The sequence below is a fragment of the Fringilla coelebs genome, assembly GCF_963513975.1.
Source record: "Fringilla coelebs genome assembly, chromosome: Z".
Taxonomy (NCBI): Eukaryota; Metazoa; Chordata; class Aves; order Passeriformes; family Fringillidae; genus Fringilla; species Fringilla coelebs.
This window is the reverse complement of record NC_140031.1, coordinates 19,620,091-19,646,756: the sequence shown is the minus strand read 5'-3', so window position 1 is coordinate 19,646,756 and position 26,666 is coordinate 19,620,091. Positions and strand designations below refer to the sequence as shown.

General features: G+C 39.4%; 2 protein-coding genes across 2 annotated transcripts in view; one reads left to right on the top strand and one right to left on the bottom strand.

Annotated features, from left to right (window-relative positions):
* Nucleotides 1-1,487: 1,487 nt before the first annotated feature.
* Nucleotides 1,488-4,203, top strand: SMIM15 (small integral membrane protein 15). The gene is made up of 3 exons (XM_084225394.1): nucleotides 1,488-1,542; nucleotides 1,658-1,714; nucleotides 2,449-4,203. The coding sequence occupies exon 3, from the start codon at nucleotides 2,476-2,478 to the stop codon at nucleotides 2,698-2,700; it is 225 nt and encodes a 74-aa protein (XP_084081520.1). The 5' UTR covers nucleotides 1,488-1,542; nucleotides 1,658-1,714; nucleotides 2,449-2,475; the 3' UTR covers nucleotides 2,701-4,203.
* A 41-nt stretch (nucleotides 4,204-4,244) lies between these two features.
* The window catches only part of NDUFAF2 (NADH:ubiquinone oxidoreductase complex assembly factor 2), a 58,238-nt gene continuing 35,816 nt past the window's right edge, over nucleotides 4,245-26,666 (bottom strand). Inside the window, exons 3-4 of the mRNA XM_084224638.1 lie at nucleotides 18,742-18,782; nucleotides 4,245-5,352 (exon numbers count right to left, since the gene is read on the bottom strand). Of these exons, the coding sequence (XP_084080764.1) occupies nucleotides 5,095-5,352; nucleotides 18,742-18,782 (299 nt within the window). The 3' untranslated portion in view covers nucleotides 4,245-5,094. The remainder of the gene's footprint in view (nucleotides 5,353-18,741; nucleotides 18,783-26,666) is intronic.

Genomic DNA, 26,666 nt, shown 5'->3' with positions numbered 1-26,666 from the left:
GAAAGTCCTGTTTGACAAAGTTACCTGCCTAGTGGTTGAAGGGAAGGACATGGGTGTAGTTTTCCTGGATTTAGGAAGGATTAAGAATTCTTAAGTTTGGATTAAGCCTTCTGATGCTGTCCCTCACAGCATCCTTCTGAACATGTTGTCCAACAGTGGGTTCACAGTGTGCTGGGTGAAGACCTGGCTGAAGCGCAGAGCTCAGAGGGGTGCAGTCATATCTGCCCAGTGACCAGCCACCAGCAGTGCTCCTCAGGGTGCAATTCTTAACAATGTGCTGCTGCTTTTGGTCAGCCCTGAAAATGCCAGGCAGTTGTTCCGGGTAACACTTGTTAGGTACCTTTCAAAAGAACTATCCTATCCTATCCTATCCTATCCTATCCTATCCTATCCTATCCTATCCTATCCTATCCTATCCTATCCTATCCTATCCTATCCTATCCTATCCTATCCTATCCTATCCTATCCTGGCCTGGCCTGGCCTGGCCTGGCCTGGCCTGAAAAGATAGTACACTAGAGTCTGAACCCAACAGACATGTTTTAATAAAAACACACAAATAATGCAATTTTCCACACAGCGAAAAATTGCATTCGACATACTGAAAGTGAAGCAATCTAGATTATCATTCAGGTGTCTTGTCAATAACTCCTTAGCAAAACATATTTTTATTTAGCTGTTTTCTTCCCTTGAAATAATATAAATATTCACATAAAGAAGATATATGAAATCATATTGCTGTGGTAGGATTTGCTGGTATAGTACAGAGAACCGATCCTGAATTGCTCGATACAATTTGAGATTTTGCAAGATCCTCTCATGTATTAACGTAATATCCTAATCTACACTTTTCCTTGCATTGAAAACATAACAAAGTTGTTATTCACATGTCCGTGTCTGTGCAAGGGGAGAAGGTTTAGTACAACATACAAAGGCAAAACATGATTTTTTTTTAATTGATTTTTCAGTAAGATCATATGAAAGGCTCAGAATATACGGCGATGAGCTGAGTATTTTTGCTGAGGTTAGTCCAGTGGGGAGCAGTGCAATAGCCAGCGGCTCCTGCACGGCCATGTGGCCCCGAGAAGAGCCACGCTGCGCCCACCCGAGCGGGTCAGCAGTCCCAACAGGACCAGGACACACAGGAGGCATCTTGCCGAGGTGTTGGCCAGGTACCCGCGGTCTGCTCCCGATCGTTCCCCGCGCCGAGCGGCCCCAACACGGGCGAGCGCACGGAGACACCACGGCGCTCCCAGCTCCGGTGCGAGACGCATTCCAGCTTCCAGAGGCTATTCCACATGGTGAACGACCCATCCGGGTACCTCGGGAACTCCTTCCTCCCGGCTTACAGCTTGTTCTTCCCGGACTGACGCGCGCTCCCGCTCCCCCCGCGGTGGTTCCCGGCGGCGGGCAGGCGGGGCGCGGGAGCCGCTCCAGCGCCGTGGCGGGCGGGCTCTGCTCGCCGCTCCCTCCCGGCCGGGCTGGGCGGGGCAGGCGCCTTCTTCCTGTTTCCGCTCGGGATCCCGGAGCCCTGCAGGGCCGCGGTACCGCGGGGCGGCGGCGGGCGGGGGGCGGCCCCGGGAGCGCGGCTCGGGCGGGGGGCGCCGGCGGCGCGGGGACATCGCCGTGCCCTCACGGCCCCGTGTGTTCTCTCCGCAGGGAGCTCGGCTCGCCCTTCCGCCGCTCGGCAGGCCCGGAGGGTGCCCGGGGCCGCAGGTGAGGCGGTGCCGGCCGCGGCGGGGCGGGAGGCTCGGAGGGAGGCGGTCGAGCGTTCGCCACGGAGGCGCGCTGGGGCCGGCACCGCTGCGGGGGTTTTGGCTGCCCCGCTGCCGCCAGTTCTGTACCCAAAGCACTGCCGGGGCTCCCTCGCCTCCCTGGTGAAACCTACAGAGAAATAAACCAGCCGGGCTGGCTTTCCTTCACTTCCAGGGAACCACAAACTGCACTCCCGCACTCTTTTATCATTTAGCAATACATTCTTGGTAGCATTTGCAGCTCTGTTGAATTAAATGCTAATTATTCTATAAACGCTGAACTTTTAACATAGGGTCAGTGCTTTGTGTTACATTTTCACATACTATGCACTGCTTTTAACTTCTAGCAAAAATGATCTTGCCCTTTAATAGTGAACAAGGACAACTTATGTTAAAATGGTACTTGGTATCACAGAATCAGTAGGGTTGGAAGGGACCTCTGGGATCATCCAGTCCAACCCCACTGCGAAGGCAGGGTCACCTAGAGCAGGTGACACAGAAACCTGTCAACCTGAGCTTTGCATTTCTCCAGAGGGAGACTCCATGACTTCCCTGGGTAGCCTATTCCAGTGATCAGCCATCCTCAATGTAAACTTCTTCCCCATGTGAAGGTGGAGCTTCTTGTGTTTTATTCCTGTGTATGTCTGCTTTTATTTTGCTGAGTACTCAGAATTAATTTTTAAAAATATTCTACAGGGTTTTCTCAGTAGGAAAACAGAAAAGATGTTCGATATTAAGGCTTGGGCCGAGTACATCGTGGAGTGGGCTGCCAAGGATCCCTACGGCTTTCTCACGACCGTGATCTTGGCTCTGACACCGCTGTTTGTCATTAGCGCGGCGCTGTCATGGAAGCTTGCAAAAATGATTGAGGCCCGGGAACGGGAGCTGAAGAAGAAACAGAAACGCCAGGAGAACATTGCAAAGGCCAAACGAACAAAGAAGGATTAAATGGGCAAAAATGGCCTTCCTTGTGCAAAGAATTCACTTTTAAAATGAAATACTTGTACATTTTGTGTTGCAACTGTCCTTTGATAGTTGATCCTGTTATTTCTTGAAGTATGAAGTTTAATACTTCACTATAATTTTTTCCTGCTGATTTGTGTTAAAATTTATCCAAGTGACACTTGTTAGAGTAATTAAATTTACTATTTGTATTCTAGTGCAGGTTACTTTTCTAAATTTGCATGTTAAATTAAAAAATTAACCTTTTGGATGGCTTTGGAGGTAGATTTTTTTTTTCTCTTAGCTGAGCTATAATTTAACAAGTGTCTTAAAATTATCAAGTTTAGGGGAAAATATGAATAATAAACTGGATTGCAGAAATGCAATTTTTGGCATACCCTGAGCAGGGCTGTAGAGACAAGCTAGCTGTAGCATTAGGTAGCAGACATGACTGATTTCATTTAAGGTCACTGCATATGGCTGTGTGTGCCCATAGTGGCTGCCGTGGTGTATTTGATGGTGCTGCTTGTCTGCAGAAATAACCTACATTAGCTTTTCCTTTTTCCTGAACTACAAGCCATCAACAGACTTTAACTTCAGCCCAAGTTCTAGGAGACTGATTGCTTGTTCTTACTAGCTTCATTTCTCTTAAGGCACTCATGTTCTATAAAACACAGTACTGTTGTTTGATCTTCCCTAACAATCACCTGAATGCTCCTCCTGTAACTCGTTTGTTTTTGCCTTCCTAAATTCTTTATGCCTCAAAGAATAGCCATAAGTTGGGTGACACCAAATACCCAGGTGGCCTAGTGTTCTGCTATAGCAGATGGCTGTGCAAGGGTGTTGCACAAGCTGGTGACAGTAGTTCTGGTGACAGTAACCAACCGCCTGGCTACCTTTGATCTAAGACTTGAGTTTAGTTAAGATTTTTGTTCTCATGGCCCTTGAAACTCTGCTGCCTTACAGGTTGCCAGATGCTGACATAGTCAAAAAAGTCAGGTTTGTGTTGTAAATACATCAAAATTATTTAACCTTATTTTCAATTAATATCTTCTTAATAGACTTGATTAGTTTTTCAAAGTCTAATTTTTTAATAATAGTCTGTGGTGACCTCTATGTAATCTAGTTCAAAGGAGCTTGTAGCAGTCATTAAGATTTTACATTTTGCATCAGCATGGAGTTGTGCATTCTAGCAGCTACTCTTTGATCAGGTTTAAAAATAAAACCTTAAAATAATACCATTGTTCAAATGAGGAGACCTATAGAGCTGGCTGACACCAAGGGGGATCAGAAGTGGGGAGTCTAACTGAAATTACTTTTAAGTAAATTTGAGGTTGATCCCCTTTCAATTTTGTTGGTGAAAGCAAGCATTATTAGAATATGACATTTGGGCATTTTATAAATATGTGAGATTAAGTCTCCATGTTTTGTATGAAGTGTTGTCAAATATGTATGTGTTCCACCTTTGATACCTACATAGCTTGAAACACAGGGAGGAAAACTAATAAGGGATACACTCCGTAAATAAATTTGATACTTTTTGAAAAAAAATTGTGTGGTCTTTATTTTTATTTGAAGTTCTCAAACATCATCTCTAAGCAAATAATCTGCACATTTTATGTATCTAAAATATGGCCAAAATGATCTCATCATCTAAGGAAGTCCATGGATACACAAGGAATAAAAACTAATTTTTTTTAAAATATTCATGACAGTCCCTTGTCCCAGACCTAGTGTTATTTTCCAGCAGCTTTATCAAGTACTTCTACCTTCTATTATAGCAGTTATATGTATGTTAACTGACTTTACCCTGTAAAAATTGCTGTCTGCAAATCAAACATTCAAATATGTTGACTGTTTTAAAATCAAACATTCAAATATGTTGACTGTTTTAAGTTACAAGAACATCTCTACGATGAGTACAGTGTGTAATCAGTGTAGCATCACAGTGATTCCTGTTAATGAAATCAACATTTCCGTCTGCTTGCCAGTGGAAAGCATGCTAGCACTGCCAAGGGATTTATTCTGAAGAGACATCTTGGCCAAGGCTCGGGAAAATGTAAGTGTACAGACAACAATTCTTACATCAATAACAGTTTTAAAACTAAATTAGTCTTCAAGGAAAAAAGCAATTTGGGCTTCAAGAAAATTTGTCTTTTAAGTATGAGTTCAAGAGTAACTGATGAACAGCATCTGACAATACCAAACTTAGTAACACCCTGTTTTTCACTAAACCCAAAACACTTCACAATACTTTGTCATGATCAAGCCTATTTGAATAGTTCTGCAAAAGTAATTCAAACTGCTTTAATACTACTTTATTGTACTCTTGTATATAACAGCTGTATATGTTGTCTGTTAAAATATTAACCCATTAACAGTACCTGTCCATTGTATTGCTTATTTATTTTGACCACTACCACTGCCTGGTGGCATCCAGGCACCTGGCTGGAAGATATTTGCAGTGCTCGTGGGGTCTTGTGAGGGCTCCTTCTTTCCATAGTAAGGGGCAGATGCGTGGCCTTTAACCTGAGTATGAATTGGTTCAGCAACAAGTCCTTCCTCATACTCCTTGGCCTGAAGCAGCTTATCCTTTTCAGATACATCCTTGACTTTCTGCTTCATTTCTTCTCTATAATTTTCATTCCTAAGAATCTCCTAAAAGCACAGTAGAAAGATAATTAAGTATGTCAGAAGCAAATGCAATATACAGTGTTGCAATAAAACATTTTAAAGTAATTTTTCTTGATTTTATAACCCACATTTGCAGATATTAAACTAACATAAAATGTGGCAAAATTAGTTGGTTTCCACAACTACAAATTCAACCATAACTGTATTGCGGTGTCCACTTCACTATTCTATTGGAGCAAAAAGAAGAAAATAAGAAATTAAATACATCAAAAAACGTGAAAGCACATTAAAAATAGGGCTACTTTTTGCATTGTTTCCTATGTAGGAGTTGATACTTGCAGCTATTTATCATTTGCATCTGTTCCTGTAATTCACTATGCCTGTGGTGTTAGGTACCTGTGCCTCAGGGCACAGTTTTGGGAGAAACAGATGTGCAACCTTTGGAGTCTTGCTTCTGCAAGACTACAAAATAAATAACTAAAATCACAAAATTACGGATTGGTCAGGATGGAAGATAGACCCATAGACTGTGGGTCATTTGGTCCAAGTTCATTCAACCACCAGGGTCATCCCAGTGCACACGGCACAGGATTGTGTCCAGATGCTGCTTGATTATTTCTGGTGAGGGAGACTTCTCAATCTCTCTGGTCAATCAGTTCCAGTGCTCAGTCAGCCCCACAGTAACAAAGTTCTTGCTCATGTCCAGGTGGAACTTCCTAAGCATCAGTGTCTGCCCACTGCCTCTCGTCTTACTGCTTGGCACCACTGAGCAGAACCTGACTCCATCCTCTTGACACCCTCCCATCAGATACTGATAGACAGTGATCCCATCCCCTCTCAGTCATCTCTCCTCAGCTCTTCCTGGTAGGAGCAGTGCTCCAGTTCCCTAATAAACTTCACTGCACTCTGCTAGATCTGCTTTAGGAGTCCCATCTCTCTCTTGTCCTGAGGAGCCCAGAACTGGACACAGCACTCCAGGTGAGGCCTCAGCAGGGCTGAGTAGAGGGGCAGGATCACCTCCCTCCAGCTGCTGGCAATGCTCTCCCTAATGCCCCCAGGGTACCATTGGCCTCCTTGTCCACCAGGACATGCCTGGCCACCATGGACAGCCTCTTGTCCACCAGGACCCCAGGTCCCTCTCCACAGAGCTGCTCCCCAGTGGGTCAGCCCCAGCCTGTGCTGGTACCTGGGGCTGCTCCTCCCCACGTGCAGAACCCTGCACTTGCCCTTACTGAATTTCAGCCATTTCTCTGCCCATCTCTCCAAGCTGTCGAGGTCCTCTGAAGGGCTGCATGGCCCTCTGGGGTATCGGCCCCTGCTCCCAGCTCTGCATCCTCAGCAAACTTGCTCAGAGCATCTGTCCCTTCACCCCAGTCACTGCTGAGCAAGTTAAACAGTCCTGGGCCCTGTCTGAGCCCTGGGGAACAGCGCCAGTGACTGCATCCAGCTGGACCCTGGGCCAGTGACTGCATCCAGCTGGGTTCTGCCATTCAGCCAGTTCTCAATGCTCCTCACTGTCCACTCATCCAGTCCACAACTCTTGAGTTTTCCTACAAGAATGTTGTGAGAGACAGTATCAAAAGCCTTGCTGAAGTAGAGGTTCCAGTGCTCTCCCCTTCTCCATCCAGGTAGTTTCATCATAAAAGTCGATCAGGTTGGTCAAGCATGATTTTTCTGCAGTGAATCCATGCTGACTATTCCTGATCACTTTCCAGTCATCCATTTGGATACAGATGGCCTTCAGAATTAAGAAAAAGCCTGAATTCTTTTCTCTACACCAGTACACTCCTCTGTGAACAAGACACCATATTATTTTAGGAATTTAGGTGCTAAAATACAAGGGGTACTGCCAAGAGTTTAAATAGCAACTATGAACACCTAAGAATGCTTAAAAGAAAGTAATTAAAGAAAACCTTATGTAGGGGGTTGACATGGCTGAATGCCAGATATGCACCAGAGCTTGTCACTCCCCTGTCACTTTGGTTTCTCTAAGCCTTCTGATGTTGACATTCTTGTAGAGAACTTTCTCACACACTTTCTGTAAACAATTCATTGTTTTGCATTCCTTTATGGAGGAGGAGAGAGTTGATAGACTGTTAGTTAAACCAGTGTCTGTGGAGAGGTGTCACTGTCACCCTCCAATCCACTGTCACCTTTGTAAAACTATAAATGTTGGAGTCAGAAAATAAACTGCCCTTTTTTCTTCTTCACCCTGAGAGCGGTGTGTGTGTGTGTTCTTTTGTGTCCTACAGCGACACTCCCCTCCACAGCTGAACAGGGGAGAAAAAATATAATGAAGAGTTCACAAGTTAAGGACCATGAGAGATCACACACCAAATGCCATCACAAACTCAATCCTATTGCAGGATGATGAGAAGTAAGATTAAATCTTAAAATCACCTCCCCCGTACCCCTCCCTCCTTCCCAGCTTTGTCTCCTCCCCATAGCAAGTGCAGGGAGATGGGAAACGGGAGTTATGGTCAGTTGATCATACATTCCTGCCATTGCTTAGAAAGGAGCCCTTCCCATACACCATCACAGCATCCTGCCCATGGGAGACAGTTCTCCATGAACTTCTTCAGCATGGGTCCATCTCATGAGCAACAGTTCTCCCCAAACTGCTGCAATGTAGGTCCCTTCTATGGGGTGCAGGACTTCAGGCACAGCCTGTTCCAGTGTGGATCTCCCACAGGGTCACAAGTCCTACCAGGAAACCTGCTCCAGCATGGGCTCCTCTCTCCATGGGTCTGGAGGTCCCTGTCAGGACCCTGCTCCAGCCCAGGCCTCCCACAGGTTCACAGCGTCCTCTTAGGCATCCACCTGCTCTGGCCTGGGTCTCCGCATCCCTCAGGACTACCACAGGCTGCAGGGCCACAGCTGCCTCACCATAGTCTGCACTAGGGGCTGCAGGGGAACCTCAGCTTTGATGCCTGGAGCACCTCCTGTCCCTCCTTCTCCCCTGACCTGGATATCTGCAGGGCTGTTCCTCTCACATATTCTCACCGTGCACAAAAACTCTACAAAACTTTTTAAAGTCTCCTTAAATATATCATCAGAGAGGCATTGCCACTATTTCTGATGGGCCCAGCCTTGACCAGAGGGATGTCCATCCCAGAACTGGCTGAGACTGTCTCTGCCAGACATGGAAGAAACTTCTGGCAGCTTCTCACAGAAGCCATCCCTGTAGCTGCCTGGCTACCAAAACCTGGCCATACAAACCCAATATACCTTATCTTAGAGGTACCATGGAAAGCAGCCCCTTTTCTTAGATCTTAGTTGCCTCTGTACTTAAATTCAGATTCACTGAGCAGAGGCAGAACCCTTTGCATACAAATGGAAATTGAATGGAAATATACTAGTAATACACAAAGGACTTTGCAAACTGAAGAGGGGTGAAAATTCTCACATGCTCAAATAGAAATATTGCCAAGCATTACAAGATGAAATTTTCAACAGTCAGTATAGCAAAACTTCTTTGTGGCATCTTTCAATTCTATGCTTGTTTACCACATGCCTATGTAAATCCACCACAATCTTATTGATTTCCAGGGGATTACTTCTATGGTGCTTGTAATAAGCCACTACTAAGAAACAAGTAAAGCAAACACCTTTGTGATAACCGAAGGCTCCATCATTGTCTCTGGTAAAACAATGGGAAGTGATTTATTAAAATACAAACACAACCTACTCCCTATGAACAGCTATTAATTAAAAACCTCTTTGAGTGATTACTTCAACATAAGGTTATCTTAATCAGGTAACAGCAGCTGTAACAAAACACCAAATGCTCCAAGTCCATTTAAAATGTTGATATATAATTGTTCTCTGTTTTTCAGACTCAAATAAGCTTTTAATCAGCTTTCTGTGGACAAAGTATAATTGTGATAGAGTAAAAAGAAAAAGTGGATCTTAAAACAAACCAAAACAACATGAGAAATGATTCTTAATTAGTAATTGCAAAAAAACCCACCCAAACCAAAGTGACTTATTCAGAATTTTCTATACAATTTACCAGGATAAAATTTTTCTACTACCATATAAATACATCCATTTTTGACATTAAACTCATGCCACTAACATGTACACTGAAATCACTGGGTTCCTGTGCTCAAGTTAAACAAAATATGAATTGGAAATACTGGGTCAATTGGCATGTTAGAAAAACTGGGTCAAATACATTCTCACTTTGAGATTACGCTGCTAACCAATCCTTTCTGTCTGATCTGCTATAAAAAGTAACTGAGGGCTAAAAGTCAGTTTGTTTGTAGGTTTTTTTCTTTGTTTAAGTTACATTGTCAGGTTCAGAACACTTATATTCTCTCCTTCTTCAGGATGAATCACAGTATTTTATAAGGTGGCTATCTTTACTACAAACTAACCCCCAATAAGTTTTCTGCTAAAGTATAAGTACACAAACACGTTATGTGCCCTGACCATTAAGCAAAGTACAAAATCTTTCTATCCAACCCAGAGAACACATTATCTATCAGATAGCTGCAGTTTTTAAAGGATTAGCTTGTTCTTCCAACACTCTCTTTTTGTAAAAGTAAATTATATAAGCTCTTTGAACCAGCAATTCTCAGGAAATACATGGCATCTCAAGAGTACCAGAAATGTCCTTCAACAGTTTTACTAAAGAAAACTCTTAAGAACTGGGGCTATGCTGCAAAACAAAAAACAAAAAATGCCTTAAGATATCCAGCCCCATTCTAAAGCAGTTGAACTCCCTATGTGCAGATACTTTGAAATGTATCAGCTCCCAGCATACAGAACAAGATACACATGATATGCCAAGAGCTACATTCAACTACATGTTCTGCAGCTTATTTTTAGGTGAAAAAACAAGACATTTTATCACTGCAGGCTGTCCAGCTTTGGTGATTATTTTAAGTTGTATGAAGTTTTTAACACTTCTAATATTTGGAGCTGCATGTCTTTCCTCCTTAGTTGGAGTTTAACAAAGTGCTGTCTAAGGTTTCCTTGAAGAACATTATTATTAAGGAAATACCAAAGTAGCCCTTTGTGGAGTTTGAGGCAGCTGTTTTTCATCCACAAAACTGCTGACTTCTGCATAATCTGAAATTTTAGTATTGGTAACAGCTGCATGATCAAAGAATGAACGATAGCCTGCTCCTAGGAGCAACACAGCTCAAGACATCAAGCTGTATTTCCTGCCACCAGCATGAAATTTTCACTTCTGTTGCAAACTACGTGTATTTTGAAGCTCTCACAAAACTCCAGCAACTGAGTTGTATCACAAAGTATCCTCTGTGGCATGGAAACTGTATTCACCTCCACTCCATACAAGGAGAAAAATCTAGACAAAGGATTTTAGATGCCTACCTTACTGTACTGGAAGAGCTGCTTTGTAGGGTAAGTATTTGCAATGCAATGTTCTTTTGCTCTTGAAGACTCCCATATTGTCACTCCTTTCCCCTTCCTGAATAAACGAGTAGCTTTACAGAATGAATAAAATTAGTTGCTCTTGGAAGGAAGATGTCATGAATACAGAAGAGGGTTCTCTAGACACACTCATTCCTTCAAGTGGAGTCTGGCTCAGTAGTGACCAGTCTTTGCTGAACACTTCTTGCTATTCTTCTCCACAGGTAGACGGCGGTACCAAACCCTTTCTATCCTGCAGCACACCCTGAGGAACTAGTTCTCCCCTTTCCATGACCCTCAGCCCTTATTAAGCCAGCCATAGTCACATCAGCACCTGGCTCCCACAAAACATATTCCAGCTCCTGGGCACAAAGTTGTGAACAGAGCTCTAAGGATGCAGGTAAATGCAGATAGGCAGTACCAACGTACAGTGTCTAAGGGGCAGGGTTTAAGACGTATTTTCACAGATTGGCAGTTTCCAGAAGGTTTTTTAAACACCTAACCTTTCATTACTAAGGGTTTTATTATTATTAATTTTGAGAAAGATGTCACTTTATCTTTTCAGATGGGTTTGTATTTTGATTAAATTAGAAATAAATAGTTTCATTATGTTATCTTAGAAACTATTTCAATGTCCCAGGTTACCATAAGCTGAAATACTCATGATTTCTCTTGATTTGTATCTTGTTAGCTAGTTACTGTGTGATGCCAGAACTGAGAAACAACTGGACAGATTTTTTGAACTGTAGACAGTGCAATTCATAGAATACTCACATTTTGTGTCTAGTTTGAATATTTTATGTTTAATCATTAATTAACTTGAACTTATAACTCTGCCTGTTAAAAATTCATACCTGTAGGTTGACAAAAATTTAAAAAATAACAAATGGGATGGAAAATTGTTTTGGTAGAGTATTAAAGATATTGATGTAAGACAATTTAACATGTCAGAATTTTTCTTCATTATCAAATTAACTGACACTCAGGCAAAATCCTAGAAGTTAAGCTGAATCACCGTTTTTTAGAATATCACCAAACAATTAAACTAAACTCTGTTTTCCAGTTTGACAAGTTAAGTAGGCAAGATGAGATAATTGGCTATTACATCATATTTCAAGAGTAGGAGGCAGAGAGACGACCTCATCTTTGGTGAATGTTCTGATCCAGGGCAGGTCTTGATAACTCAGCAACTGAACATGAGCCCAGCAGTACCAGCTTGGGAATGAGAAATAATGTGGTAAATGAAACTGCATGGCAAACATAGAGAAGCAGTTTGAAATAGAAAGGCTTATCTGGATTAGCTGAAATAGTTACTTAAATCAAACACTGACTCAGCTGACTGCTAATTTTGTAAGGAACATACACTAAATATCCTTGGTCCATCAACAAACAATGTTATTCAAATCAATTTAAGATTTGTTTTATAAAGGTTCAGTTTTTGAGCAAATCTCTGATCAGTTACAATATTTAGTTTTACATGCAGTGCTAATACCACATTTACTACCATCCTAAATCAGTTAAATATTAATCATAACTCACCAAAATATTAATCATAACTCAGTAAATTTTGTTTAAATTAAATCTACAGACAAGCAGTGCTTATGATTACTGAAGTACTATAGAGCTAGATAAGAACTGCAGAATCTCTGGCATGAGCTGACATAGTTTCTAGGGCAACACAGTGTAACACACTTGTGTTTGGTAAGAACATGTAGCAAGAGGCAAAAGGAAGAGACACCGGACAGGAAAGTATATCCCCAACACAATGGAGACAGTAGGGGACTGTAAACTATATCCCCAACACATGGAGACAGTAAGGGTTTGTGACTGAATTATTTTTACAATTCTGCAAAGGTATTTGTCCACAACTACACATGCATTCAAGATTACAGATGAGTTTGTAGAAGCAACAAAAAACACAAATTAGCCTGTGACCACTGCACTCTGCCCTGAATAAAGGGCAACACATAGCCCTGATCTCCACAGAGCAAACAAGGAACTGCAGCCGTGACTCAGTCGCAGTTTGGTCTTTGCTTTCCCTAGTCTACGTATGATGTAATTTGTACCAGCCCTTTTCCTGGTACGCTTCCCTTTGCCCTGCACCCCCGCCCAGCTGTGCTGTCAGAGAATCAGGACACAGAGCCTGTGCTCCATGCACTCCTTCCCACATGGATAGGAACAGAAGAGCAGCAGCCGCTCTTTCCTTGACTGCCCTGGAATCTGCAGCATGGGCAATCTAGAAGCAATGGGACAAACTGGTGCCCCAATACTCCTGTGCGGAGGTTGGGCAAGCAGTTATATTTCAAACTTGAAGAGAAAGTAAAAATGAACAAGAGGAAAAAATCCAAAAGATGATGGCTTCTGTAAATGCTCAATTAATTTTTTTAATTGACTTCTATAACTACTCCCTTCTATTTAAGATCTTCATAGCTCTGTTCTTTATACTGTCAAATATTACTGCCCTTTTGCACCAAATAATAATCCACTCTGGAATCATGCATAATTTACTATGCAAAACGCTATTTAGTGCAACCTAAGTTATTGAATATGGCCCAAATCCTGGTTGTGATTCTAGACAACAATGGTGAGAAACAGGTTGATCAGAGACATGTTTATCTCTGTGCTTTTAAAATATTTTTTCCTTGAACCTCTTAATCATACTATAGCTTTTGGTGGCTTCAGAAGAAAATTACTCTTGAGCTAAGCCCTAATCTCTATGTAAAAATATACAATCTCCATATCAGTGTTCTCATTTTACAATTTCTCAACTGAAGCATCTGAAAGCAGACAGAAGCAAAACTATAATATGGAATCCCAAAAGTGTCAAACAAAGCATTTTTCTAAACTGCATTCCACTCTCCTTAAAGGAATGTAAATTCTGTGTAAACTAATCTACATGAATGAACCTGCTTTTGATAATACCATCTCTCAAATAAGTAATACTTATGATCAAACAAATGGGAAGAGTGGATATACATTGTGGGAACTAAATAGAATTCAATTTCAATGTAATTATTTGGGGGTTGAGAGGAAGAAAAAAAGGAAGTATGTTTTTTCCTTGCTTGACAAGGAGTTTGCCAAAAAGGATAATTACGGATACCCTAGAAATGGTTTGAAAGAATAGAGGCATCATCACATTATTTTTTTTTAGCATTTCACCTTCTATCCAACTGTGCAATTCAGAACTCGCTGAATTTTATTACTGTGTAACAGGTACATACTGCATGAGAAAAGCAGCCATTTACTGTGGTTTTCAATTTCAAACTGTTTTCAGGATCTTGATGCTAATTAAAGGAACATGCAATTCTACATTACTTCCCATTAAATACTAATGTAACACACACATACAGAGCAATAGAGAGGTTTCAGTTCAAACTGAGATTTGTGACTGTGCAGCCCTGGGTGTGCTAGAGAGGAAGCAGCTTCTATATCAGCAGAGAAGTGCTATCTAGCACAAAGACCTGTGTACACAAGGATGTGTTACTATGGGTTCACATCTACCACTTTCAGGATAACATGTTGTTGGGTTCAGAGATAACCCACATTTCCCTCCACGCCAGTTTCTCTTGGCATTGCCATAATTGCAAGTTTTCTCATTAGTTTTCTGACATCCCAAAGAAGTCTGTAACTTTATTTCTGTCTCCATTCTACAGAAATGGCCTTAAATAATGCCAACTTTCTCAGTTACCCTTGAACCTTAGGACATTGTCAGAAGTAGTAGAAGATCTGTTATGGGAGGAAATAAGGGTTAGATTTCTAAATATATCTTGTGTTATGGGTGGCAGAATTCTTTAAAATCCTCTACAAATCTGATGCCCTCTGAAATAAGAAAAAAAATCGAATAGAAGTTAGGCACAGAAAGGTCTGAAGAGAGGTACTCTTTGTCTTCATGAGCATCTTTTCTTTCCTTTCCAGACAAGATGTGAAAAATCCAAAATACAAAGATGCCAGTTTTAAATTTCTGTAGCTGGAAGGTGAACTGGGGTGTAGGGGAATATGCAAGACAGCACTTTTATATTTACCTTGGAAATTTTTGGATAAGCTATACAGAAGGTGGACTATGGCTCAAAGAGTAGAAAGCAATGGCCTCTTAAAGAAATCATTTCCGTGGATGAAACATCTTTCTGTAAAACTGCTATATCTCAAGACAACTTTCCTTAATAAATTCTGACAATATTAAAGCTGACCAGGTGAACTAACACACATATAAAGTGAAAAATTATTAAATCTGCTTCCCCAAAATAGCACTTGATTAAAATTATTTTAATATTAGTAGCCTTTAAAACATTCTCATTAATTTAAAACTGTAAGGTGCTTAGACAGTGACATATTTCATATTTGCCAGAACACTTTGCTACACACATCTAATTTCCTATATGCATAATAAAGAAATGTATCCCTAGTTAAACTGGTTAAAATACAATTTAGAGCTGCACAGGAATCAAGGTAATGATTTTCCTCAGCCAACCATATATGATCATACTCAATACACATATAAAGGGACAGATGACAGGATGCTACAGTACTGCAAAAATATTTGTATTCAAGCTCAGATTCTCAATGTTATTAAGGAGTATATGTACTGTACACACGCTGTACACATGCTCACGCAGGACAAAGGTGTGATCCAGAATTCTGTATCAAGACAGATTCCATGATTACCATATGAACAGACTATGTTTAAGCAGAACATAAGAAACAATATGATCTGCACTAATTTGTCAAGTGATCACCATTATCATAATTAAGCTGAGACTTGGCATATTTCAAGCTGTAAAAAAATCAAAAGGCAACCGCTAACCAGTATCAAAACCCAAGGCTTCTGGCATTAACATTCCTTATGTAACTGGCCAGGTTAGAAATAATGAAGGTGATGAGCAGCATTCATGAATTACATCTAGCCAGACACATAAGGCAAAGTGACTTCCTTCAAAAATGGGGAAAAAGGCATGGGCACACAAGGAGGAAAGAAACCATTAGGGATGTGATACATTTAACACTGCACAAGCTGACTTGGAGTATCCTTTAAAAAAAAAACCCCAAAACCAAAAAACACCAAAACAAACAAACAAACAAACAAACAAAAAAAACCAAGCCAAAACAAAACAAACCCAAAACCACACACACACCAAAAAAAACAAACCCAAAAAAACAGGAGAGAGAAACTAAAGAGAGAGATAAAGCATCTTCTTCTGAGCAAAAGCAAAAACTTTATAATGGAAACAAGCAAACAAACAAAAAAAAATCAGTTAGGTGGTTGTGGAAGAAAAAATTGTTTGAATACAAAACATGAAAACATGATCAAGTCTCAAGAAAATCATCAACAGACTTAGCTTGATATTATGACCCAATTATTCTGAGCATGCTCAGGGAGGAACAACTCACATTTGTTCTCACTTAAATGACTGACATGTCCTGATGATTATGCATGACATTCTGTTAGCCTACAGTATTTACCAAACCATTGGTTCCCAACATGTGGTCATCAGTGTAAACAGTAAGATCCAGCTGCTTTGTGAAGCTGTAACTCTGCAATATTTTCAATTAAAAATTCATCATGAAGCCTGGTAATCTGAGTAGTTGAGCAACCTCTATCATCAATAGCCATGAGCTAATAAAAGATAAGACAGACAAATATAAAAATCCCCGAATATATGGAGGATGGTAGGCTAACAGAAGTGGAACAGAAATTGTAATAAAGTTTAATATATGTTCATTTGATATTAAAAATAAAAAAAAAATGAAGGGCAAAGGACAGGAGAGAGAGGAAAACCATTCAAAAAAGTATTTTTACAGACTGCACAGGTAGGAGCACAGGCACAGCTCCAGAAACTTACGCTTTAGGAAATTTAAGATTTTTACAATGCAATGATGACACCAAAATGTCATTAAAGCAAAAACATAAAAATTGTTGGCTTTACATCCTATTTCAGAAATAGTCTGGTCTCATGAGAAATACATGAAAGAAAAAAGATTTGTTATACAGGGTTTCAACATGGAATATGCCACAAATATTCCCTTGTTTTATAGCTGTCAAACAGCAGTTTTTCATACCATCTTTACTGTCTAAAGGGGAATATAATATGGAATAGCATCCAGTAAGGTTTATGTAGCTAAAACACTAAAGCAAATCAGCCCTAAAAATAGGGACCAAACAATATGCTATATGTACTTCACTACTATAATCATAATTATATTAAGATGTAAGGATTTGTGCCAGTTTCAAATTAGGAGAAAAGCAGATCATATATAGCGCCCCAAACTATTCTCCATAATAGAGAAAAAAAATTAGGCTTTACTATGGCGTATTAAAAGATATGACTGGAGCACCCTTTTCAAAATATTAGGAAGAATTTTTAATGTACATATATTTGAACTACTTTTTTTTTTTTTTACACAGGAAAAAAACTGTTTAGAGATTACTTGAAAAGTTAACTATTTTCAAATTCCTAGTTTATAATTTCTGCTCTGTGATACGGTTAGTGCACAGCCCTGCAGGTGAAGCAACTAGCTGCTAAATTATTTCTCAGATCTATTACCCCATGAAACTAAAAATTTAAGTCCTGTATCTTGAACGCACCATTAGTCACAGCAATCTTTCACTCTCCATAAATTGTTTTTTCTGGAAAGTAAAATATTTAGAACACTATTGTTCCACAGTTCTCTCATCTGTGGAGACTTCTTGCTCCCTATTTCAAAAATGAACCAACATCTCTAGCACCAGAAGGAGTTTTATTGGACCAAGTCCAGACTCAAGGCTGCCTGTCTTGGAGAAGTTTTACCTCAGAGCAACTATCAGAGCAGCCTGGCTCACAGAAATGATAGAACAAAAGACACACAACACTTCCCATCTTCAAACATCACATTAAGTGGTAATTTCAACAATAAAAGTTGTTTGCAAACAGTTGGTATAAGCCAGAAGTAATTAAAATTAGGTCAGTCCAAACTTAGATGGAGCAACTGTTGTAGTATCAGTTCCATAGCTCTACATAAGTAACTAGATTGGGGAGGAAAGGAAAAAAAATTTAAAATTAAAAAAAACCCCACATTTTCTACTTCCCTGAATAGGTTTAAAGATAAATTTAACTTAAACTTCTTTCATTCTATTATAGTCCTTACTGTCTCTATAGCCTCAGTGACAAGTGTGAAAGAGGGGCAGAGAGCATTAGTTGAAAAGCTGTATGTTGTGTAGGAGCTTGTTTCAATGACAAGCTTCCCCAGGTCATCTCAACACACAGGCAGTCAGGACAACTTTTCACAGGCCAGGATGTTCCAGAAGATCTCAGTGACCCAAATGGCTGGATATGACAACATATCTTGAGGGATCTGAACTTGACACAGTTAGTCCTGATGGAAGTATCTGCCTCCTTGGGTGTAATTTTGAATCTTCTGCAGCAAACTATGCCTTCTCTCTCATTCCCAGCTGGTGCCTAGCAACTTATAATAGAAATGCTGGGCAAGTCATGTACGTGTGTGCATGCATCTGCATACACAGATCAGCAGCGAAACTTGTTTCTAAACTCCTTACAAACTCATCAGCATGAAAGACACTAAGGGACATTTCTCTGCTTTCTCTTATGGAAAAAGACAGCTGCAACTCCCTGTAGCATTAGCACTGTAAAATTCTAGTGCAATTGGTTTTCCTGTTTTGATGAATTCACTGGCAGCTGGTTTTGAAACCCACATTTTAATATCAACTACCATGAAAAAAAACTTTTATTAATTAAAAAGACATAGCAGTAGTTTAAGATTTTTTTTAATTGAAGAGGCTTTTCAATGGTTATGATCATGTTAAAGAACCTATGCATATCATCTTAAAAGAATTCATACAGAGAATGACTATAGAATAATAGACTTTATTTTACTTTTTGCTAAGTGTTAGATATCTAGTCAGTGTGCATTTTCATCAATTAGGCAAGGAACATACTAAATTCTCCCCCATAAGTAGCAGATTACTGCACAAATGAGTCCACTATAAATTAATTATGGTAGTTTCATTTCAATTGAAAATTAAAAGACATTTCATCTCACCTCAATTGTGGGTGGATCTTCTCTCTTTTTTCTTATCCATGCTGGAAAAAAAAAATCAAATGGATTATTTTAAAGATCACAATCAGTATTAAAACTCAAAATTATTATTAATATGTAAGAGAAAGCAAGTATTTATGAAAAAATTACAATAGAATTCACCACAACCTGGCAAACCTGTCATTTCCCAAAATGTAGGCACAAGATGTTATTTCCTGTTTCAATACTCGGTCTTCAGAGAAGGGAGGGGTGGTGGATGGTGTCATCTCTGTGTGGAGACCACGGCTGGGCACGGTTTATATACCATCTTGGCTGTCAAAGCAGGGCTTAAAAAGCAGGGCTTATGGCCCAAGCTTATTGTTGAGCTTGCAATACAGAGTTGAGGTACACCCTAAGAAAATGACAAGCTGACTGATGGAAAGTTAGAACAGCCTTAGACTATTCTAGTGAAAAAGGATTCCTGTACATGCTTCAGCCATTCTTAAAGTTGAAAACTTTTTTATGTTACTACCAGGTAGAATTCCTTTACAGGTATGAAAGGTACAGCCCCTGACCTGATTGAGGGACTGCAGAGCCTGGACTGAACACATCATGTAGCTCTGAAAAATTACTCACTGCCAGGAGGGGCGGGTACTGTGACCTGGGGAAGGATCCCTCCAACTCAGTTTATTCATGCTGGAAAAGACAGCAAAGGAATGGAGGAATGAAAGCGCTGGCGATGAAAGCTGTCCTGTGGCTCAGGTTTTCTGAATGAGACCCACAGTTATTTGCCCACTCTCATCACTAACACTGCAGTTAGCTGAGACTGTCAGGAGGCAACAATCCAGACACCACATCGCAGATGCTGACAGGTCTCACTTTGTACAGTCAATGAATTAAAAGAGAGAGCTCCAACAATTACAGACATTATTTAGAGGAATGACCTGACACCACATTTTAGAAATACCACTACTGCAGCATTTTTTCATGGCTTTTTAATCTACACAATTGGTAGGTTCCTGGTTGGATACTTCAAAGATATTTCTCTTTTCTGCCCATATTTTTCAAATTAATTAGTAGCAGAATGCAAGTAACCAGTAATAAACAGAATGACAAACATAAGAAAAGCCACTTCCAAGTGCTGAGATGCAGAAAAATGTTATGTTTGTTTGGGTAATTAAGATTTTTGTTACTATGCTTGAAAATTAGAGCAAAAATAACATTTTGCTATAACCCACTCAAATTCCTGGCCTCACCTGTTGCCATCTATAAAGTTACAGAAATGCTTTAAGAAGTAAATAGACCATATTTTAATTTTCTAATACCACCCGTGCTGTATTTTGATGGGAACCAGGTAATGATTTTGACAAGCCTAAGACACTAAAACCTGCAGAGTCATAACATCATCTCATTTCTGAAAATGCAATTACATAGAAGGTGAAACACTAACACCAGCAGCAATATACAACTGGTTTTAGGGAGAATAGGTTCCAATTAACATAAGAACAAAGAGAGATGAAATGGTAGAACAGCTTGGAATTTATCCAGGATGTCAATGCCAACAGCTTTGGTAAAGTTTAATGGTAAAATACCTGCAAAGATATGAAGCAAGGTAATGCTTTCGGTTCTTGTCTATCAGATGCCACTTCCTGAAGATATGTACTTTTAAATGTCTTTCTCAGACTACTTTTCTTAAAAGCAGTCCCTGTCATCTCTTCTCAGCATTCCTAACAAAAAATAGATCCAAATCTATTGTCATTGTGGAGAAGTGACAGAGCTATGAAGACTTAGCATCACACTTGCTGCCAGTTTTATGTCAGTGGAAAGAAAAACAGCCCAATAATGTAATTCAAAATACAGCTAAGTGACTTTCTATTAAATCTATAGAACCTTTTTGCATGTACCTATAGCACTCACAAACATTTAAATTTTACTAGGATTTCAAACTACAAAATCTGGTAAGATGAAAGACTAACTGAGACTGGCACTTCTCAGCTGGCTGCCTTGCATACACTCTGTAACAAAACCAATCATGCTATTGGAGAAAATCTTATCACATAAGCATTTCCTCCTGAAGGAAGTTACCTTAGCCCATACTCAGCAACAGTTCCAAATTACTGAAATACTTGGCAACATCATTCAGAAAAAAAGGAAAAAATAGGAGAGATTTCAGATACAGCAAAGTGTGTATACTAGACACTAATCAATAAAAGATACAGCTGGAGAAAAAAAGGGGAAAATACTAGTTCAAAATGTCTCTTAAAGTAAAGCTTAAACTATCAAAATTTAACACATTACTTTCAATGAAATATCATCTTCTACCTTGCCATGCCTTGCTTCTGATCTGTGGAAGGACAGTACCTAATACCACTGTTTTCAATCCCACTGCTCTCAACATGTAAAAAATGCTTTAGTTTATTTGAAATTGCCAGTATTTTCTTAAAACACCAGCTGCATTTTAATTGCAGATCATTACAATAACTGATCCCTAAATAAAAAATTTGAAATAAGACAAGCTGCAACTAGAAAGTACTGCTGAAATGTAAATATTACAATAGATTTTCTTACAAGACCACCTGTGACTTTTAGCAGTTCTTTGACTAATGATCTTCAGATGAATGGAATACTTCTAGTAAATAATTTCATAATTTAATTATCTACCTCATTTAAAAAGCTGCAAACAAAACAGTGAAGGGTAACATAATCACATATGTCCTGTGAACAGAGGCTGTGAAGTAAGGACCACTCCACAAAACATTTTCATTCATTAACTGAACTCAGTACCAACACTCAAAAGCAAAGAAACAAACCTTAATTTAGGAAGAGTTTTTATATTAAACATTCCATAATAGAACTGCATCTATTTAAGTACATAAATAATGCACACAGTTTTAACACCGTGCTCTTTTTCTTTCCAGTTATAACAACACTTGAATACTTGGTTTTATTGGAGTTATTAACCTTCCTGTTTTCTAATAAATGTCAGGAGTACAAATGTTTTTCAGCTTAATGGTACATAAAACTTGTTGGCACAAATATTGATACTATTTTTCTGAATTACTACAAGTAAATTAATTTTAATATCTCTCATGAACTGCATAAGAAATTCATCATTAAATAAAAGATTTCTTCACTGCCATGTAACTGAGGGAGGAATATAGTATGAAAATTTACTAAAATCTTTGTATATCCATAAGATGAAGTTAGTTAGATTTAATGTTATCATACTCCTCTGTGCAAATCCACTTCTCAAATATTGTTCATAAAGCTCAAGAAGAAATATGAGTTTAAAAGCAAAAAAACCCATCATTTGATTCCAGTATATTTTAGCACACTGCAGTTTAGCATCCAATAGTTTCATCAGTCTTTCAAAAGAAATACATTTGACTTATAATTCACCCAACCACTCCTTAATCTTTGGGGCTAAGAATGGGAGGACTCTAGTATACTTAATTCTCACCAGTTTTTATGTGGCTCTCTTTAAGACAGGAAAATTTTTTAAAGTCTTTCAAATCTTTGACTTTTAAGTTATCAAAAAAATTTTGAGCACCCAACACACGGTTCAAAAAAAGCACCAACAGCTCATAACTCAGGTGTAAGAGAAATTCATAGTAGCAAAGGGAGAATGAAGGTATACAAAAATATAACCGATTTCCTACTGAGTTAGCACTACATTTAACAAAATTCAAGTAAATAATATGTTGAAGTTTATATATTTTGCATTCTCTTTATACATCTGCATATACCCAGATGCAAAATACATATATCTGTCTATACAGTTGAGTAAAGAAAAAGCTCTTGTACCTTTTTTTATGATCGGCATTCCATCTTTGGTGAATGGACTTTTAAATGCTCAACCGCTTTATACCATAGTCAAATATTTGTTGATGGAAACAAGGTAGGTAGGTAGGTATTTAATTACATTTTATTTGAACAACATATGCACATGTATATATATATATACTTAAAGTTGACAGTTATAGCCGGGAAAAAGTTTTACATTACATTCCCATTCCCCAAGACAACAAAATGAAATGCCTTCACCATTATCAGCCAGGATGTTTTAAACCTGGCAGAGAAGGTAACATGTATGTACTGAGTGCAACCAAAACACCCCCCTGCCCCCCAAAGCTTTGGCAAAATGAATCATTGCCCCCTTCTAAAACTGCTGCTTCTAATTTTATCTGGATGTATTCATTTTAATTCCACCTTTGTCTAAGAGGAATTTTGCAAGTACATTTCCTACCTTGAGACATTTGCATTCTTTCATCAGCACTCATTTGCATTCTTATTAGTATGCATGAAATTTTCATTGAACTTTAAGACTCCTACTGGCAGATAACACACTGCAATGTCCATAAAAACAAACATGGAACATGCATTAATCACTAAATGTTACCAAAAAAAAAGAAAAGAGACATTAGGAGTAGATGGCAATAAAATGCTGTATGAAGCACGCCTTCTGCTGAATCTCTGGTATGTAAAATTACAATTCTCCCCTCATGAGCACTCCTGACATGTCTTGAGGAGGTGAATTACACGTACTTAAGCAGGTGAACATTCAGAACTAAAATACAGAAACGTTATCTGTTGTGTGCATCCATACTGCCCAAGGAAAAGTAGGCAGTCACACTCTGAAATAAAATATAAGAGACTTCACTGAAACAAAACCAGGCAATATTTGTATTATTACTGTATACAAATATTTGTATATGGATTGCAGTCCAAATTTAAAACTACAGCACAAGAGGAAATACACTTTTGGATTTTTAAAATAAAAATTAATTTAATTTTAAGTGTACAAAGAGCTAACACTGAGGATAACACAAGGGATTCTGTTTTAGCTTTACAAAAGCCTTAATGCACATTTCAGAAATTTTAATAAAATTTAGAGGTCTGATAATGTAGATAGTTCAATCCTGCAGAGCACTGAAAACTAACATCTTTAGGATAAAATTTCCAGAGGAGTCCTTCAGGAGTAAACCCTTGGCCTTGTGTTCACTAAACTCCCAGGATCAGTACACAAACAACCTCTCCAGAGTCAAAGAAACGGCTTGCACAGATTGAGTCTGTGATCTAGATGATGCTTTATAGCTTTCTACTTGGTCTCCTTTACTTTATTACATGTTTAAAACTTGATAAACACAGTACCAGAATCAGTTCCTTAGGTTACCAGCTGTCCAAAAAGAATGTCTTAGGTACATAGATACAGAATGAGACTTAACTTGTCCCCTGTTCCAATTTCTATACAGCCTGTTCCCACTCCTTATACTATCCTTTGTCCTGGGTTTCATGAAAGTTCTCCTCAGACAAGTGATGCCTGTAAGTATTTCCAGAGATGGTACTTACATTAATTTTAGTCATAAGAGGTTTATTTTTCTAGTCATACAGTCAGTCATACAGTTGTGCAGGGTAACAAAGAAAGGGAAAGGGTGCTGGGATGACTGCTTTTAAATGAGGTGGCCATTTAGAATTGTCCACAAGTAAAAAACCCTGAGTCCTGGCAGATGAAAGACAGTACAGGTAAAAGCAGCTCTCTACAGGTCCCAAGAAAAGGAGATAAGGCAACAGTCCTAAAAGTGAAAAGTCTGAGAGGAGTAGGAAGGAGAGACTGAGCCGAAACTTAAGCAGAGGCCTTGGATGTCAAAGTACATACACAGGGTTTGGAGAGGAGGCCCCTGGAGATATAAGTGTGTGCCCAACAGAGTCCAAAAGCAAAGAGAAAACAAAGTAGGAAATATTAAATAAGATTTAACCTTATATTAATCTTTTACTGTTCAGAGGAAACAGGAAGTATTTTAGAGCTCCTTCAGCAAAGTCTCAGGCTATTTGCTGGAACGATCAGCATCCATAATAGCATAAATTATAACATGAACACCCACAGAAAGAATGTACTGGGGTATTTTCTGCATCTGGACAGAAGACACACAGTGAAAGTTCAGCATAGGTCCTGTGGGCCTGGAAAACTTCTAGACCAATGTTAATGAGGAAAAATTGGGACAGAAATGTAACGAGCATTTCAGCAAAGAGTGTCTAAGAATCTTGAATTAAACTTTTCTTACTCAGATAACTGGCTTCTATAGTAGTATTTGAACTATCTACACCTTCCATTCCTTCTCATTTTTAACTAATTCAAAATTTCTTTTTTACAAGAGGCAAAAAAGAAATAGTGATGAATTGAAATTCAGAGCATCCTACATCCCTCACACCCCACAATATGTAGCAAAGACATAATAGGTCTTTTAACCTAGCTTCTCTATCCACAGCAAAAATACCAGTTTTAACTTGTTAAAATTCTACATCCATAAAACCATTTGCAAAGGTTAGACTAGCATTGGACAAAAAAGTACAGGCTAGCCTTTATTCCGGAATTCCCATCTTTATCTCTCAGAAGGATACACTACACACCCTTCTGGTTAATAAATGCATTGGGGAAAAAAGCATGCATGTATTTCTTCTTTCTAGAGAAATTCAGTAGTATTGTGGTTGAGGAATGGTACTCCCCAGTTTACTTCTCCCACAAAAGCTCCCCAAACCACTTGCTCTCTCTCCACTCCTCTTCCACCCTTCCCCACTGAAGGTGGCCAGGGAGGAGGATGGGAGGCACAAAAAGGCAAAGATCATGGGGTGAGATAACAATTTACTGGAAACAGCAGTGAGATAAGAAAACAAACATATGTTAATACTCATAATAAAAGCATACAAAAGAGAGGGCAATTTACACACAAAATGCTCACCAAGGATGATGTGAGATGACCACAGCCATGTTTTTTCCCAATCAGAAGCCACAACCTTTTTCTCAGAAGCCAGAGTCCCCTTCTCCTACTCCCAGCAATGACCTAAGGTGGTACTGTGTACCATCTGGATTCTGGCCACACCCTGTCAGCCACACCCCTCCTGGTGTGTGGCCAAAATCAGAACAAGTACTTAGAGGGAAAGACTATTACTCAATCTGCAAACTGCAAATTTTCCTTTCCTCTGTGAATTCTTTGTTGACAATGTATTTGTATTTGCTGAAATATCACAAAGAGAAAACTTTACAGTTAGGAAGATGAGGAAGTTAAGTAATAAAACTGTAATGGTTTCTTTTCCAAAACAAATCTGAACAGGATGCCTTGATTTGAAAAGTGTCTCAGGTCTAGCAGGTGCAGCTTTTTAGACAAGTCCATATGCCCTTGACGGTACGTGGTATTTGACTTCAAGGTCTTATCACACACAACATCCCAAAAATTTGCAACCTTCAAGGTACCACATTGTCAAATCCCATGCATTTGCGCTAAATTTCTGAAGAGATATAGCAGAGGATTTTTAGTGCTACACAGATCCCAACAGCATGAAGCAATGAGTTTGTATAGCAATTTGGTTGAACACTGCAGTCTAACCCCATTTGGGAAAGGATGATTAGCCCACACCCCTCTGAGACAGTCTGACTGTCCGCATTGTGTTCCTGTTAATTCCAGACAAGCACAGACAGAGACTTCTGAATTGTCATGAATGAGAATTTCTTCACAGGAGAGCAGTTACCTGAAGCTTCTTCATATGTGCTTCTTGGTGTCTGTGGTGCAGTGTTTGCATGACAGTCACAGAGAACTAAGATGAGCTCTAACTGATAGCTAGAGAACTTTTGGATGAGGAGAAAGACCTTCAAAAAGCTGGATGAATAGCATTCATCCATTCAAGCACCAGATGATTTAGTTAGCACAAGCCTATCAGGTTGCTGGTCTCCTTCAGAAGATGGCTCTCTTGGACTGACAAAGAAGCAGAAACAGCTAGAGCAAGACTTGCCAACCCCCTGCAGGTACTGCAGCAGTAGAAGACAGAAACTCTTGATACCGCGGTTTCGCCATAGCTGGGAAACACTGCCAATAGTGTTGAAACACCTTTCAGAAGCTTTCTGCTCTTAATACTAGCCTCAGTTGATCACAGCAAAAATCCTAGGAATTAGTGTA

Coding starts and splice junctions, on each gene's coding strand:
- SMIM15 (XM_084225394.1), top strand. CDS start 2,476: ATGTTCGATATTAAGGCTTGGGCCGAGTACATCGTGGAGTGGGCTGCC.